This window comes from Apis laboriosa, unplaced genomic scaffold, assembly GCF_014066325.1.
Source record: "Apis laboriosa isolate Shangri-la unplaced genomic scaffold, ASM1406632v1 scaffold262_cov140, whole genome shotgun sequence".
NCBI classification, from domain to species: domain Eukaryota; kingdom Metazoa; phylum Arthropoda; class Insecta; order Hymenoptera; family Apidae; genus Apis; species Apis laboriosa.
In genome coordinates this window covers 231385-250814 of record NW_025222562.1, presented here as the reverse complement: position 1 = coordinate 250814, position 19430 = coordinate 231385, and the positions used below count along the sequence as shown (strand labels likewise).

Sequence of the window (19430 nt, the reverse complement as noted above, 5' to 3'; positions counted from 1 at the left end):
ATTAAAAAGAATATTATTATTATTAAATATTAATTAAAAAGAATAATTTTTTAGAAAAAACTTATACAAAATCATATAGTTATTATTATTATGTATAATCTATATATGAACTCAGAAATATTTGTATAAAAAAAAATAGTTTCGTATAAAGGAATTTATCTAAAAGTTTTGATTTTATTAAAAAATTTATTTATATTTAAATCATATTAGATTATTTTTTATATGGAGTAATTTTTTGATAGATTAATATAATAATATCATGATATAAAATTTATTTACAAAAATATTTTTTTCAATTTTGGATGCCATTACCTCTAAAGATATTTTATATAATAGAATGATAGAATATTAAATATTTTATAATTTAAAATTTTGTTCTTCTACTATTACAAAATTATATTTTAAAAAATGAAAAATTGTAATGAAAATGAATAATTATTGAATTTTTATTGACTTCATATCTTTTAAGTGATATTCTCAAAAAAAAAATTATTGCATATATGCATATTATTGCATATTATTATTACTATTATATATGTATGAAATTAATATATCCCTAAAAGAATTCTAGATTAATATAATTTATTAATATTAATATTTGAATATCGTCCTATTTATTATTTTATTATATTCATTATTTTATTTACAAAAACATATTTTAAATATTTTATTCCTTATGATGAATCATTTCTTTATGATTCGTATAATATAATTAATAATTCTAATAATATAATATAATATAATAATAATTCTTATAATATGTATGAAAATATTCTATTCTAATTTATTCTAATTAATATTATATGAAAAAATTGATGACAACGTAATAATTAAAAATAGTTTAAAAAAGCGAAAAATTATTATTAAATATTTTTAAAATTTTTTAAATTAATTATAAAAATAGATATATAATATATATTTTTGTCTTGATATATTATTATCACAATAATAGTATCTCTAAAGATCATAAGAAATAAAAATTTCGAATTTCAAAACAAATAATAACAAAATAAAAACTTAAGTAAAATCTTACTGGTATACTTTAACATCTATAAAAAAAATGATATGATTTATATAAAATATAAATGTATAAATCTCCCTCTTGTTACAAGTTAATTAATTATAAATTACATATAAATATAATATAGTACATAAAATTATATTTTATAATAATTTATAAACTCAATTGTATTTCTTCAATTAAAATATCTTAAAAATATTATTAATTATTATATATATATTATTATATATTTATATTTATATATTTATATATTATATATTATATGTATATTTATATATTTATATATTATTATTATATATTATTTATACTATTATAAATAATATTTCTACAATTGAAAAATAAAAATTTTTAAATTTAAAAAACTTAATTAACATTTATAAAACTTTGAATTATATCTAAAAATGATATTGAAGAGAAGATAAAATATAAAAATAAGTAAAAAGAAAAAAAAAATAAATGTAAAATTTTTCGTTTAAAATTTCAGTTTCAGTTAAAAAATTAAATTTAATTAAAATACTATAAATACTTGTTAAATACAAAGATTTTTAATTTAATCAATTTTCGATTAAATAAAATTAATTATTGATTTAAAACAATTATTTTATATAAACTTAATTGTATTTTTTTAATTAAAATATCTTAAAAGATATTATATATAAATATATATATAAATATATATATATTTATTAAAATAATTAAAAAGCATAACATTCTCTTTTCAAATTATTTTTAAAAAATTCGAAATTAAGAAAAACTAATGAGATATTCATGTTATTGAATTGTTATATATGTCGAATTTTTAAATTTTATTTTCATTAAAATTAATTTTGAAATAAAAATATTTTATTCTATATTTTTATATTTATATTGCATTTTAAAAAGTTTTTCTAGTAATATATCAAATTTTCTTTATTTCAATATATTAAAAAAACTATGCAAATTTTCTATAATTGATTAATTTTCAAATTTTTCGCAAACTTTTACAAAAATAAAATCTTTTTTTTTGTAAGTTAGTTTTAGATTTGTTTTTCTATCTATTAGTTATAGATTTTAATTGAAACTTGTGAAAATTTCAATAATAAAATTTATTTTTTTTTTATAGATGTTAAAGTGTACCAGTAAGATTTTACTTAACTTTTTACTTTATTATTATTTGTTTTGAAATTCGAAATTTTCTTTTCTTATGATCTTTAGAGATACTATTATTGTTTGTATATCAATGATTGTTGGAAATAGAGATTCTTTTTATAATTGATTATCAGATATATTGATGCTGTACAAGAATTTAATATTAAAAATTCATTTGATGTTATTGCACTTATTGATGACACATTTTTGGCTTTATCATTTCTTCTTATGATTTTTAAGCTTTTTCTGTTTTCATCTGTTTCTTTTCTTTTTGAGTGAGATATTTTTCTATTTATAAATTCAATTACGAACATCTATACTTTTCATTAAACTGGTATACAACTGATATGCAATTCAGTATTAAAATATACATGATTTATCTATTAATTAAAACTCAACTAAAAGATATATAAAAGATTAGCAAATAATTATATTATTATATATATATATAATTATATTTATATTTTTAACAAAGAATAAAACGAGATTAAACATATGTTTAAATTAAAAATATATTTTTTATTAAGTTTTATTCTGTTTGATTATATAATTTTAAAAGTTTTTTTTATAAATATTTATTATTAATTATAAATGTTATGGTTTTTTTTAATTTATATTTTTTTTAATTCATATTTTTTTAGAATACTAGAAACATGTTAATTATTTATAAAAAGGAAAAATATTTTGTTATAGCTCCTTATGAATTCTTACATGATATCACATGTTTATCGAAAAAACCATTAAAATCGCAATATCGACAAGGTGTTGTTAATCGGTTTTGGGCAACTTTAACATCTCTAACAGAAGGTGACAGTATGCTTGCACACTTTAGCTGGTTTCCAGAATTTGGATGGACATGGTATAGTGTACCAGATACTATTAGAAGCGGCATGCCAGTTTTTTATCTATCAGCTTATCCTTCACCTAGTACAGTGCAACTTAGGTATATTTTCAAATAAACCATAATTGATTATATTAAAATTATTTTTTTGAATGCGTAAAATCAAATTAAATTTTTATCATTTTTTTATTTTTTATATACGATTTTTATATTGATTGAAAATATTTTTAACAACAAGATAATAGAATATTTAAATATATTATATTTATATTATATATTATAGTTAAAATTTTAACTTTATCTGTCATATCATTTTGAAATGATATTTCATATTTCATTAATAAAAAAAATTGTTGTATATATAATTATTTTACATATAATTCATTATGATCTATATATATATTTCCGCAATGTTTTTATATAATTTATATAAATAGAATTATTATTAAGTTATGTTATTATTGATTTGATAATATAACTTATTAATTGAAGTCGCGTATAGTATATGAAGATTTTTGTAACTGATTGTATACGTATCAAAAGTTTTATTTCGATATTATTAAATCATTATGTGATTTAATAAACGAAAAAAATTAAATTTACTTATAAAATTGATATTTTTATATTTATTTTCAGCGATGCTGCGTGTCCACAATTTGGACAAATTTGGCAACCTGTAGTGTCTTTGAATCCTTTACAATGGGCTCGATGGATGCATACACAAAGAGTAACATTGATTTTATCACATGATAGACCATTGCCAAGACATTTACATCAAGCAAATCAAAGTGGTCGTTTTCAATGTGTTCAAAGTCGTCAAGCTGCTGCTGTTCTTTATGCTATGTTAAAAAATTGGGCAACTTTCGTTCTTGTTGAAAATCATACATACGTACAATTTATTTATCGAGAAGCTGATAAACCTCCAGTTTCGTTCTCATTAATTCGTATTAATTGCAAAGCACTTTGTGTTATTCTTAACATTGCATTTGCAGCTGGAACAGAAGGAGTTGTTCGACACAATGTTGTTGTTGATCTTTTAGATCGATTATCTAAACTTACTTTACCAAATAGACCTACAGAACAAAAAGAAACACCATCTTGCACTATAATTCATAAGTCTTTAGAAAAAATTTTAATTAGATATGAACGAATGCCAACGGATTTGAATTCAATTATATTTCCCGATGGGACTCAAACTACATCGAATAGACTTACGCCAATGTTAGGTGGTATTTTGACAACTAGTTTGTCTAGATATTTGTACCATAATCGATGGATTTGGCATGTAAAACGACCTTTCGTACAAACTATTCCTGGAATTATATTACCGAGATTAAATATAACTGCAATCGCAAGAATTCTTTCTACAATTACAAAGTAAGTATTTTTATTAATATTTCGTTTTATTATATTTTTCAATTTTTAAAAAAAAATGCAATTATCAATTTTGATAAAATTTTTGGAGAAAATACTTTCAAAAAGAACATTTGAACATTTTTTTTATCAATAATATAAAGCAAGAATATAATTTACAATTGAACACTTGCAAGTTAATTGTGACTTGTATTCCTTATTTTTTCATATGTCTCATTATAATCTAAAAAACATTCGATTATTATTCAAGTCTCGTTATCAATAAATTAGTCATCATTAAATACATATATATACCCTTGATATAGGAAAAAATATATACAATTTTAATATCAAAAATATATACAATATATGTATATATAGTGATAACTAATATTTATATAGAATCTTTGATGGAAGAATGAAACAAGTACGAGTGAAAACATATATAATATGACTGTTTGAGAACAAAGAAGAACTGACTGACTCGCGATTCAAATTTAATTTACGAAGAAGAAGAAATTAGTATACGTCTTAATCTAGGAAATGATTATTTGAATAAAAAACAAATTTTATTTAAATTAAAAAAAATTGATTTTTTTATTAAACAAATTTTATTTCCTAAAGATTAATGATGCTATCCCAATGATTATTATGAGATAGCTTTTTATTAATGTATATACTAAAACTTTATATTATTTATATATTATGTATTTAAAAAAATTAAACATATTTAAAGTATTATAAAAATATATAAACATATATATTTAAAAGAAAATTAAACTAATTAAAATTAAATATAATAAATTTTTAGAAAAAAAATTTTTTTTTTAAATTTTATCTTATTTTATGAACATGAATATGAATTATTATAGGAATTAGGAATATATAGAAATATATAGAAAGCAATTATATTTTGATTGATAAGGATTTTTTGAAGTGACAATTACCAATTTTTATGAATTTTTTTTTATGAAATTTAATTTATATTTTTTTTATTAGTAATTATTAAAAAAATGAAAATCTTGAAAACTTATTAGTAATTCGTTAAAAAAGTAAAAATCTTGAAAATTCTTTTAAATCTAATTAAATATATAAAGAAATACAATATATTTTTATATAAAAAATTCAATAATTATTTGAAAAAATCTGTATCTTTAAATGATATGTTACAAATTTATAAAAACATTATTAATTTTTCTTATGAAGTAATTTATATTCGAGTATATAAAAAATATTCAGTAATAAAAATTAAAGAAATACTCAATTTTTTCTCGAAAAATTAAAAATTTAATTTTATTCAAAAAGTACTTATTTATGTTCTACTTTTATTATTAATTTACATATTTTTAATCTAAAAAAATTTTAAATATTTTATTATATCTTTATTGTTTATAAAATATGTTTATTTTTATTGTTTATAAATCTTTATTGAAAAAAAATATATTTTACTTTTATATTTTTTTATGTTTTTTTTCTTTAATTTTTTAATCTTATTTAATTTTTAATCTTATTTATATTTTTAACAAAAGTAATTTTAATATCAACAAAAAAAGTTGAAGATTTTTAATGATTCAAATTCTTGAAATGAATTTTTTATATTTTATTAATATATATTTCATAAAATATATTATGATAAAATAATAGAATATTTTTGGATTTTTATTTTAATTTAGTTATTCCAGAAATAATCTTTTATTTATTTATGATTTATATATTATTGTATTCGTCTGACATTCATTTTTTTATAATAACTTTTTTTACACACTTTTATACTAATTACAATTTAATATTAATTTATGATTATTTACAATAATAATTAGTTTATTATACAATATATTCTTGAAAAAAAAAAGAGCAACACGTCCGTTTCGTGATCAATACAAGACTTCATTAAATCCATATTTTTAATTTCGATGATAATCGATATTGTCATCTTCTATACCATAGTTTATATTGGCTATGATATTATTGTATGATATTATTGTAACTTGTATGAAATTATCACACTCGTAGTAATATTATTAATTATTGTAGCAAAATGATTATATTAAAAAAATTTAATTAATTTAAATAATTTAAATAATTTAATTTATTTGTTGCCATTAATATATTCTATCATTTTATATGTTATATTCAGTTTTCATATAAACAATGATAATTTTTAAAAAACTGCAATTTTCACATATTATTAAAAAAAAGAATATTTTTTTATATATTTCTATAAAATATCTTTATATATATAATTTATATATTATATATATATAATTATATATATCTTTATATATTATAATTTATATAGATATTAAAAATATAGAGCTAACATATCATTTTGTCAAAAAATATACTATACTATATAAAATAATAATAATATAAAATAATATATAATATAATATAATTATAAAAAGTAATTTTTTAGAAAAAAAAAGAAGAAATGAATTTTATTTCATTAAATTGAAATTTGATTTATATTATAATTAATATATTAAATTTATATTGTTAAAAAAATAATTTATAAGAATATTATATATATTTATTTTATATGTTATTCATAGAATACGTTTAGCTGAAGGCTTCAATTTTACATATTCAGCAGCGGGTATTATAAATATGGTTCTTGAAGTACAAATGCAAGGAGTTGGTGAAAATGATACATCATATCCGTGTATCATTCAATATATTTTGTTTCCGCCACATATTGCATCCAATACGACATTAGAACGTGATAGTACATCAGAAGAAGATACTGATGAAGGTATATATTATTTAAAATCATACTTATCACTGAAAAATTAAAAATTAAAAATTTTTTAATATTTTTTAACACATTCGAAACAAATTGTATTTGTTTAAGATAAATATGTTTAATTATAATGTTTAAGGTAAAAAAATTGTTTTTTTTGTATTATAAAAATCTTTAAAGAAAGAAAAATTAAATTGTAATTGTTGCAATTCCTCATTATTTTAAAATTTAGTTTAGCATATTTAATATATAGGTACAAAATTATTAAGTATTATTAAGTATTATATTAGATTATTTTAAATAGATTGACAAAGCAAGTCAATTGAAATATAATCATATAATTCGATAAAAATTCAGAATTTGGAATTGTTACATAACACTTAGGATAGATGATTTAGTCTCTATTCTTTGTATTTTACCGATATCAACGGAAGATATAACAAATAAAGAAAAAGAAGAAAGAATTAGAATAGAATTAGAATAGACAATCGTAAAAAATTAAAAGCTTATATATCTTAAAAAATTGATTATACATTGCAATTTTGCTATAATTGTATTGTTTTATGAATTATGAGATAGTCATTCAATGATTTTTCCATTTAGATTTTAGAATATCATATAATTCAAAAAATATAAATTTTATATATTATTATATATTATATATTATAAATTAATGATAAATCATTTTTTCTTTAAATTATTTCATTAAAATTTTGAATTCTATATAATCTTCTATATAATACTTTCTTATTTTTATTTTTTAATTATTATATATTTTATATAAAAGTATAAACATAAACATTTATATAGAATTTTTTAAATAAAAAGAAATTATAATAAATATACGGATTTAAATATAATTATTTTCAAAATTATAAAATGTTTTCAACTATGAATCTATAAGTATGGAAAATTTCTTCTAAATATATTATCAATTATATTATTTTAACTAAATTAGAAATAATATTTTATTTTCGCAGAATTTACATTATTTAATTTTTATTTGTTATCTCTGTTTATGTTATTCTTTATTGTTACATTATATATCCTATATAAATATAAATATAATAATGATTATCTTTTTATAAGTATAAGAAATTTTGCATCTTCAGCATGACTCATTAAACTTATCTGCTAGATTTTTTTTTGTAGAAAATCTATAGCATATGATAAATTGATTATTTCGTTAAATAAATTTAAAATAAATCGAAATATATTCTTGAAAAATAAAAAAAAAGAGGATTTTTCAACATGTTTTTATGTAATTTATGTATATTAATAAAAGTATCTTATAAATTTGAAATTAATATTAATCTAATTTAATATATTTATATTATATTTCTTTTTGTTTATTTTAAGAAATACTATATTTCTAAAATTTGTCTCTAACTTTTTGAAATATTTTATATAATGTTTATAAAATAAACTTAAAATATTTTCAATACATTAGAAAAGTTTAAAATGTAATATTTTAATAATTTTAATAATATAAATAAGATTGTTTATAATTATAATATTTAAAATATTTTTCTAACAAATTTATATTTTTTTAATATATTTTGATAACAAACAATGATATATATAAAAATAACATTATTTTATTATTTAATCCTTAATACATTAAGAAATTTTTTTTGAAAATATGTAATTATGTTTGATAAAAATATATTAAATATATTATATTATATTAAATATATTAAATATATCAAATATATGAAATATTTAAACAAAATTTACATATAATTTACTTTAAATGATGAAATTATGTTACATTTTAGGTACTGCAGATGGCGAAGTAAGTGTAGAAGATGTTGAAGGCTCTGGCGATTTTCAAATTATTTCTGAAATTTGGATTGAACCTCAATGTGGTTATTCTCAACTACCCGCACAATCTACAGCAACGTATTTGCATCATTTGCAATATTATGAGATTCCAGATGCAGTAAGTATATATATTTTGCATTTAATTTTTTTATTGTTCAATTAAAATCAATTGAATTTGTTATTGAATTTTTCTTTTTTCAAATTTAATAGATAGAATATAACATAATAATATTTATTTTTCTGTGAAAAATTTTTTATAAACATAATAATATATCCAAAAATACAAATATATTTTTTTTTAAATGGAATCATATAATTTTTTTTTTTATAAATTTCTTTTTCTTACATCAATTTATCAATAATTATACATTATGTAAAGAAAGTATTTTTGATCGTCATGTTTTATTATATTATAATTGTAATATAATTATATATAATATTATAATTTTAAACATTTGATCAGTAATTTTTTAAAGATAAAAATTTTAAAGATAAATAAGATTTATTTAATTATTGATATTATCATAGTAATTTTTATATAAAACATTTATTTAATTATCCTAAAAATACACCATTTATTATAATAATGAAATAATAATGAAAAATTTTGTTAAAAAAATTTCGAACAGCATAAAGATGTATAATAATATATATTCGGATTTTATACAACTAATACAAATATATTTTCATTGATTTGAATAATTTATAGAAATACAAATTTTTTAAAATTAAATACATTAAACTAGTTATAAATATTAGTTTACTACGCATTAATTTATTTTACAATACTTGAAGAAGTTTATATATACATTTGTTGTGAAAAGTATCAAATTTTCTTATTTCAAATTTCATGATACAAATAAAAGTTCTATGAAATTATTTCATTTTACAAAAAAAAAAAAAAATTAAAATCCAAATAAGTCTATTTATTCAAAATATGCAAATTCGTATTTTTATAAAAGAAGTAAAATTTCATAACCGAGTATCAAAAAGAATTCCTTTCATTAAGTAGAATATATATATATTATAATAATATTTATAAATATTTTAGTATTTATTAAATTTATCAAAAAATTTGTAAATTAAACAATAAACATATTTATTAATAATGAATTAAAATAAAAAGCTTCTATTTAAAAAAAAATTTAAATTTAAATTTATTATAAAAAAAAAATTTGTACAAAGAAAAGTAGGACAAAACATTAAGTCTTTTATAATTATATGTAATTTATGTAACTCATATATGCAATTTAAAATTTATATATGCAATAGAAAATATATTGACAGGAAGAGAATTTATAAATGTTTTATACCATGAATTTAATTGAAAAAATATTGGGAGTTCATTTATTTTGTAACATAATATTAATCCTAGACATGTAAGATTACCAAGAAATTTTTCAAAAAATATAACATCAATTTATTGATGTCTGATATGTTATATAGGAAAAATCGAAATTTTACTATATTACTTAAATAAAATAAATAATAAAATAATAAATAAAATAATATTTTATTTTTTTTCAGTACAAATATATTTTTTTCTTTTGGATATAAAATATAATTGAAATAAAAACTTTACTATAGAAATGATTGTTTGAATAAGCATCATTCACTATAAAAAATATATGTATTATTAATTATAACAAAAAAAAAAAATATTTACACAACATCTTTTAATTCCATTTTATATCATAACAATTATCAAAAAATAAAAATTAATTATTTGTATAAGATAGTATAAGATAGTATAAGATATAAATTAGTTATTTATATAAAAAAGTTATTGAAAAAGTTATATTAAATTTACTAAAAAAATTGTCATATTGATTTGTAAGTTCATTTACCTTTTATCGTATATGTATTTGAAGGAATGTTATAAAATATTAGATATACAGAAAACAAATACTAAAAAGTATTTATTTCATATTATGATAAATCAATAATATATAAAATCTATATATCAAATGTATTAAAGAAAAAAAATTTGATTGATAGAATTTTTTATATTTTTTGAATTAAAAAATTAGTTAATTTTAATTTACAAAAATACATTATCAAAATATATTATATTTTATTTTTACAATTTATTTTCAGTAATAAATATTTAATAATATTATGCTATTAAAATATAGCGTGTATAACGCTATTATTTTTTTTATAAAAATATTTAATAAAAAATAAAAAAAATATAATTTATATATATATAAGTAATATTTTATTTGTTTCTTTAAAAAAATAATTACTTAATATATATTTTTTTCTTTTATAAGATACATTTGATATTGAACGTGAATGGATTTGATTTATCTTTAATCTTATCTTTTTTCTTTAGTTATGATATTAATACATAAAATGATATAGCTATAATTAATATTGTTCATAAAAAATGTATAGGATAAGATTTGATTTTGTCTTTCGATGTGATAATGTGATATTTGCTTTATCTTCAATTTTATTTTAATTTTAGATAATAATAAAATGTTTATTACTTTTTCAGAAATTATAATTAAAATTATTTTTACATTAATAATTTTAATTCTTTCGAGATAATTTGTAATAATTAGTTGATGAAAATATATAAAATGTTATAATATAATATTTATAGTATCTTGTTTTCGGTAATCGATTCTAGAAATCAAAAAAAAAAAAAAAAGCATTAGTATATGAAATCACACAATTGATATTTATTTTTTTAAGTTTTATTTTTCTTAAGTTATAAGCAATTTAAATTTATATTAAGTGAGATTGAGATATTTCTATCTCTATTTTACACTTTTTCACACCGCTTGCTTTATCTTTGTTTCACTTCGTCTAACGCAAACTTTAATTACATATAAATTAATAAATTATAAAGTACATATAAATTAATAAATAATCTTTAACCGATATTTTTGTATACTAACTTTTTTTATTTTTTTTTATTTTCTAAAATCGATTCTTCAAATGTATCTTATGGATATATTAATATTTTTATTATTTTATAATATAAATATTTATTGCTAATATTATATATCTTATAAAATTGTGCGACACAGTTTCTTACCTTATCCATAAAAAAGTAAAAATAAGATTTTTCTTCTATCTTATAAATATACTCAATATGTATGTGTTTAGATAAAAGATATCTAAGTTTTCGTTATCTGGATTACTAATCATAAAAGATCAAACTTCAAAATGCATTTATTGATATATTGTGAATTATTTCGTGTATTAATTATTTTTTATTTTGTATTCTAAATATATAATCTATAATATAAAACATAAAATATAAAATATAAAATATAAAATATAAAATATAAAATATAAAATATAAAATATAAAATTAAATTATTTTCTTATTTTTTTTTAAATTTATAAATAGTTTATGTCGTATGGTTACAATATCTTAAAATCATTAAAAATCATTGAAAATCAATTTAGAATAAAAAAATTAGAATGGAAAAGTTCATAATTTGCAATATTATTTCATTTACAAATGAAAAGATTATCTTTAGATTTTTAATACATTTCCAGTTAAGTTGAAAAATAATTACTATTAATATATTTTTTATACTATAAAATTTTTTTTAATTAAATTTTAATCTTACATTCATATTTTTATAGATATTAAAAAATAGTTCAATTATATATAATATATATAATTCAAATATCTCTATTTTATTATTAAATGATTAAACATGCGATAAAATAATAAGAAACAATTATATTTCTTTCATCATAAATATAGAATTAAAAAGTTTTGAATATTATTTAACATTATAACTTGTTTTTTTACAATCAATAATTGTTTCTTTAGAAATTTCTTTTGATAAAATTTGATTTGATCAAAAAAAAAAATCAATTTTTATTGAATAGATTTCAGTTTTTGCCAATATATTTGATAGAAAATTACGATGCATTAAAAAGAAAGAATTACGAAGTAAATAAATTATTAAGTCTAAGATATTGATAAGGTGGATGACGCATTAAATAGATAAGAATTCGAATTTTATTAATATGTTTTATATATTATACACTATATATTATATATATTATAAAATATTATATATATTATAAAAGTTTTTGGAATTGACTTTTTTTTATTAAGAAACTTTTTTTTATTAATATTAAGAATGTTTGTTTTTGGATAAACATTATTAATTTTTTATAATAAATGTGAAAATTTATAACATTATTTTTCAATATATATATTTTTATTATTTTATCTGTTCTATAAACGAAACGAAATTATTAATGAAATAACTAAAACATTTTAAAAAACAAATTAAATATTTTCAATAAATAAAAATATTATTTAAGATTAAAAAAAAAATTAAATTTATTTGAAAATTGATATATTTTTTTATTTTTTCAAAAATTATTATGTTATTAAATCGAAATTTATATTTTTGTCTTAAATTTGCATTCAATTTTGTCTTAAATTTGCAGTTATTTTTTAAATTTTAAGGATTTAAAAAAAAATTAATATTTTTCATTTGAATCGAATTGTGCTATTCGGCAATTTTAATAATTGAATGAATGGAAATAATATTGAATGGTTACTTATTAGATTGTGATATAATTACTTTGAGTTTTAAACACAATAGCAATAAAATTTTGATTTATATAAATAAATTTTAACTTATAAAAATTAGTTTATTTTAAATTCGAATTATAGTGATAAAAATATATTCTGTATAGCAAATAATTTGAGTTAAAGTAAATTTATATTTTAATCTATACATATATAAACATGTATATTTCGATCTATGTATATATACAAAATATTAATATATTTGTGGGATAATTTTGAAAAATTGATTATAAAAGTAAAAACAAATATAAAAGTTAATATATAAAAATGTCGATTGGACCTTACTTATTAACAATCAATTTAATTTCATATTAAATGAAAGAAGGCGGAAACAAAATGTAACGATGATATAACAGAGATAAACATATGCTATTTTCTTCTTATTTCGTTTACATAAACTTCAATTATTTATAATATTATAAATAAACATTTCCCGACATTTTTATATAGCAATTTTTGTGTTTGTAAAATTTTTTAAAAAGTATTCCATAAATATATTAATATCCTGTAATATATACATATATGTATAAATCTATATATAAAAGTCTTTATAGGAGAATAAAAAGAAATAAATAAAATCGTATTTTTATAAAAATTTTCGAATTATAATAATTCAAATTGAAGAATTCTACTGTATTCATTATTTGTTTTCATTTTATGAATAAGAATATTTTACTTATAGTTAAACTTTATGAATTGTTTTCTTAAAGATTGATAAAAATAATAAAAAAATATTTACTTATGTATTATTTGCTATATGTTTATGGCATTGAAATACATCTCGATAAAGTTAAATCGAATAAGGTAACTTCTGAATGTTAGTTAAATATTTATATTTGATAATACAATAATGTTCTTCAAATTAAGCAAAATTTGTATTTAAATTTTTTTTTTTTTTTAAATAAATGACAAGATTATTTTAATTCCTTTTTGTAGATAATTATTTAATATATTTTTCATTTTAAAAATGTATGTAGTTTAGTTTTTTCCATTATCTTTAAAATCTTGAAAATAAAGAATTGAAGAAAATAGAGTATTTTTAAAAATTTTATCGCTATAGTTAGTTGTCAACTTTATTTATTCTAACTTCACTTTCGCTTTCGCGAAGCTTTCACTTTTTTCGCTACAATAGTTCTTTATAAATTTTTTATATTTTGATTTTATATTTTATTATTTTCTTAATTATTTACCATAATTTCTTTTTTTCTATACTTTGAGAAAAGAATATAATATATTATATTCGAAACAAATATTTAAAATTATTTGATTGTTTAAATTCATTTTTTTATATATATTTTTCTTTAATTTTTATATAATATATTTCTAATATTGTTGATAGTTTTTGATTATCAATCATTATATTATGATATTATGATTATTTTTTTAATGATGAGAATAGATAAAATAATTTTCTAAGTGAAAAAATTGATTGCATACAAAAAAGTTTTAATTTTGACTGATATTTCAATATTATAATGTTATTATGCTACTATTATTAGTATATTTTCCACGAACAACATTAATAATTAATATTTAAAATTATTAATAATTAAAATATATATTATTTAATTTACAACAATTTTAAAAATTGTGATTCCAAAACATTTGAAAAATATTTTATTTTCAATTATTTTTTTTTTAATAATTAATTTTTTACATTCATATTTTTTTTCACTTAAAAAATTTACTATAAAAATACAAAAGAAATTTTTTAAACTTAGATTAATGTCAGATAGATTCTGTTTTTTCAATCATGCATCTAAATTTTATTTCTTAAAAGTTATATTAAAAATAAAGTATTGGAAACAAAATTTGCATATAAAAATTACCTGATTTTTTTTATAAAGAATTATAAATTTAACGTTAATAAAATTCATACAAAGTCATAAATGATAATTACTTGGATATTTTTCTAGTATTTTTATCTTTATTATGTTACTTGATATAAAAAAATCTGTTTTTAAAAATTCGTTCTAAAAAAAACAATATCTAAAAAATCTGATTTGATAACTATTGTAACTAGAAAAAAGATGATTCTATACATATATAAATAAATAAAATATATAATTATAATTAATATAAATTATTATATATAATTATAATTATAATTATATATAAATATATAAAATATATATTTTATTTATATATAAAATATATAAATCGAAAATATAAAATTTTTTCATTTCGAATCTAGTCGTCAAGAAAATTTTTCAAAAAAAGTCAAAAATGAATGTTAGCTAATTCTCACTTAATTATCAATAGTTGGAGAGTAATTCTTCATAATTAATATATATAATATTTGATATAATAATATAGGTTAGTTAATTAATAATAAATAAAAAGTGTAAAATATAATATATAAATTCTTAAATTCTAGAAAAAATCAAAATTAAACATATATAGTAAAGATAAGATCTAATGATTTTTTAAATTTAATTATTGAAAATTAATTTTTGATGATGATTTTAAATGAAAAAATTATTCTGTATTTTTTACGTATTTTTGTATTAGAATTCTATTTAGAATCGAATTTACTTATTAATAATTTTGAAAATAAGCCAATATTTTGTTTGAAAATTTTTTAGTTATTTTCTATATGATTAGTAGGTTTAAAATGAAAATATTTTATTATATATTTTTAACTTATTTTTGCATAGAATCATTTTTTGTCCTATAATTATATTATTAATAATTAAATATCCTATATATCACATATTCTGTAATTATATAACTATATAATTTTCAAATTTGAATATTGAAGAGTGAGTTTAATAAATAATAATAATAAACAACATGCATAAATATTTTCTATTTAATAAAATTAAATTTATTTTTAAATCTAATAATATCTCATTATATTTTAAAAAATATTTAATATAAAGCAATTATTTTTTTTTATAAAATTTCTATTAATTCTTGATAATAATATCAAAATATTATTTAATTATATAAAAAAATTATAATTAATTAAATGTATTCTTTTTATTTTAATTTGATATTTAAATAATTAGTATCATAAATAGATTAAAGTAATAAATATTATAAATAAATTGTATAAAATATAATAAAACATAAAATAATTAGTACAAATCATAAAATAAAATTTGAAAAATCCATTTATAATTTTTGATTTATTTAGAAAACTATATAATCATTAAGCAATTTTTCAATAATTTGATATTTCTTTATTATAAGAAACATTGATATGTAATATATAATATAAATATCCGAAATAAATACCTTTAAGATATTTCAAACATTGATTTATACTTTCAAAATTTGAAATTTTTGTTAAACTTTTTATGAAAAATGTTTAATATCATATGTGCAATAATAAGTTAAATATTATTTAATATTATTAATTACAAATAGAGAAAAGATAATATTATTATATATATTTATTATAATTATAAAATTAATTTATTTTTTTTATTAAATATATGTTTATATATGGTTATTTATTATTATTTATGTATATATGAATCTATTTATTTAAAAAATTAAATAGATTTTAATTTAATATATTAAATATATTAATATATAAAATATATTAAATATATTTTATAATATATTTAATTTAATATAATTTTAAATAGATTTTAAAATTTCTAATAAACAATAATAAAAAATTTTGAAATAATTATCTATTTTCTTATTTATTTAATTTTTTTTATCTTTGTAGATTATTGTATGATTTGTTATAAATATAATATAGTATATTAATAACTGTAATTTGATGTATTCTGATATGTTAAAAACAATAATTTTCATTTTATTATTAAAACTTGTACATTCTAATTGTAGTTTTATATAAGTATTTAATTGAAATTTTAATTAAAATATATAATTTTTTGATATTTTATAAAGTTCTTCCAAAAAGATTTATATTTATAAAATTTAAATATTTTCAATGTAATATATAACATCGAACAAGAAAAAAAAAAAGAAATTAATAAAGCAATGTTTCCGATAAAAATATGGTGAATATATATATGAAATTGTCTATCACTACGTATCGTTATCATTGTCGAGGTGGGGCTTCGATATCGATGAGGGTACTCAGAACCAGATTTTTCTATCAGTTGGCTCAGGTATATATAAAGCCCAACACGTAGTCAACTGTTTATTAGTGTTCTGATTATTATTTTTTTTTTTTTTTTTACATAACAAATTCTCTAATTCTTTGTTTCGTATAATTTCCACAAAGCATCTTTGCGGTTTCATGTGAGTGGAACATTTGAAGAGTGATAAAGATCTTTAATATTTATTTATAAAATAGTTATAAAATTAATTCTTTTGGAAAGCTTCCAAGTGTCGGTGAAATAAATCAGTGAGATTTTGAAATAATTCTTTGATAAAAAATAATAATAATTAACTTTGTTGTGAAGTTCAAGTATGTCAAAAAAATATCATATCTAGTTAAAAAAAAGAAAAAAAAAATTGAAAATAGGTGCATGTTTTATAATTGCTAAAAATATTGCAGATTCATAATATATTATTGATTATATTAAAATTATATGGAATATCTTAATAATAATACGATGCCATAAGTAAGTATTTTGATTTTTACAATTGAATTAAATAATAAATGTAGAAGAACTATAATATTTAATAAAAAGAAAAATAAATATGTGACTATTTGAATAATAAATAAATTAATAATCAATCATTTAAAAATTTTTCTATATATATATTTTAATTATATATTCTAGTAAACTTTTTGTCCATTTATAGAGAATATATAATTTTATTTAATATTTCAATATGATTACAAAAAAATTACAATTCAAACATGCAATCAATATTGGAAAAATATAAAGATAAATGTTTTCCAATAAAAATTACTAACCTATCGAATTATTTTAGCAAGTCTTTAGGTAAGCCGACCAAAAGAAGTTGATTCCCTTCGTTGAAACCGCATGGGCGTTGCATGGACTGTGATCTGCATGACTTGCAGTTGGAAGTGAGGATCTAGGCAGTGAGCAGTAGCGCTCTGATAACTTGCCAGATCTAACTCTTCCAGCTCAAGGTCTTGTTGATTATCATCTCCCAAATGAATTTTTCATCATATAAAATTCAAAAATAAATAACGTACAAGAAAGGGATTATGGTTCAAGTGGAGAAGTGGTCTCTACGCTTTGAATTAAAGTGAGATTCAACTCCTCCAACTTACTCCTGATCCCTAATATTCTTCGTTTTTTTTATTTGTTTCTTCTATCTGCAGAAATATCTTTCAGTTAAAAATATATCAGTAATGTAAGTGAAGATAAGTGAAGCTTTCGTGGAGTTATTCTATTGGCGCTCCTTAATACCTTGCTGGACAGACATGTTGCAATAGCGATAAAATCTTTTAAAATCTTTAAAAATATTTAACTATATATAGTTGTGTGTATGATTAAATTTTATTTACTCAATAATGTATTTTATACAAGATATTATAAATTTTTTATCATTCTTACGAAAATTATTATTTATTCAATTTATAACAATCGTAACAATCTGAAATAAATTTATTTTTTACGTTTTTGTTTTATAATATTTTTTAAGATCATTAAATATATTTTTATATATTCAATGTATTCAATATATTCTTCAATATATTTAATTAAAAATAAATTATTTAATTATAAAATTAATTATAAAATTTTATATATTTTATAATTTAAATTTTGGTAAATTTAGATTACCTATATTTTTTGATAAAAACATGTTTTATAATTAAATATAAAAATTGAAGTTATGATTTTCTATTAAAAATATTAATAATTATGCTATATAATATAATATATAAAATATATAATATATAATATAATATATAAAATAATATAATATAATAATATGAAATCAAAAATATTTAGAATTCAAATATCTATATTTCTTATCATACTATGTAGGAAATATTTATAATTTAAAATATTTAATATTTTTGAAAATAAAAAAGTAACAA

The 19430-nt window shown here is 16.3% G+C and overlaps 1 protein-coding gene across 4 annotated transcripts in view; it reads left to right on the top strand.

Moving 5' to 3' along the window:
* Positions 1-19430, top strand: part of LOC122713674 (KICSTOR complex protein SZT2-like) — a 92905-nt gene that overhangs the window by 47062 nt on the left and 26413 nt on the right. For all 4 annotated transcript variants that reach the window (XM_043934348.1, XM_043934345.1, XM_043934346.1 and 1 more), the window contains 4 exons: positions 2843-3092; positions 3627-4367; positions 6896-7095; positions 8862-9025. In XM_043934348.1, coding sequence (XP_043790283.1) covers positions 2843-3092; positions 3627-4367; positions 6896-7095; positions 8862-9025 — 1355 coding nt within the window. The remainder of the gene's footprint in view (positions 1-2842; positions 3093-3626; positions 4368-6895; positions 7096-8861; positions 9026-19430) is intronic.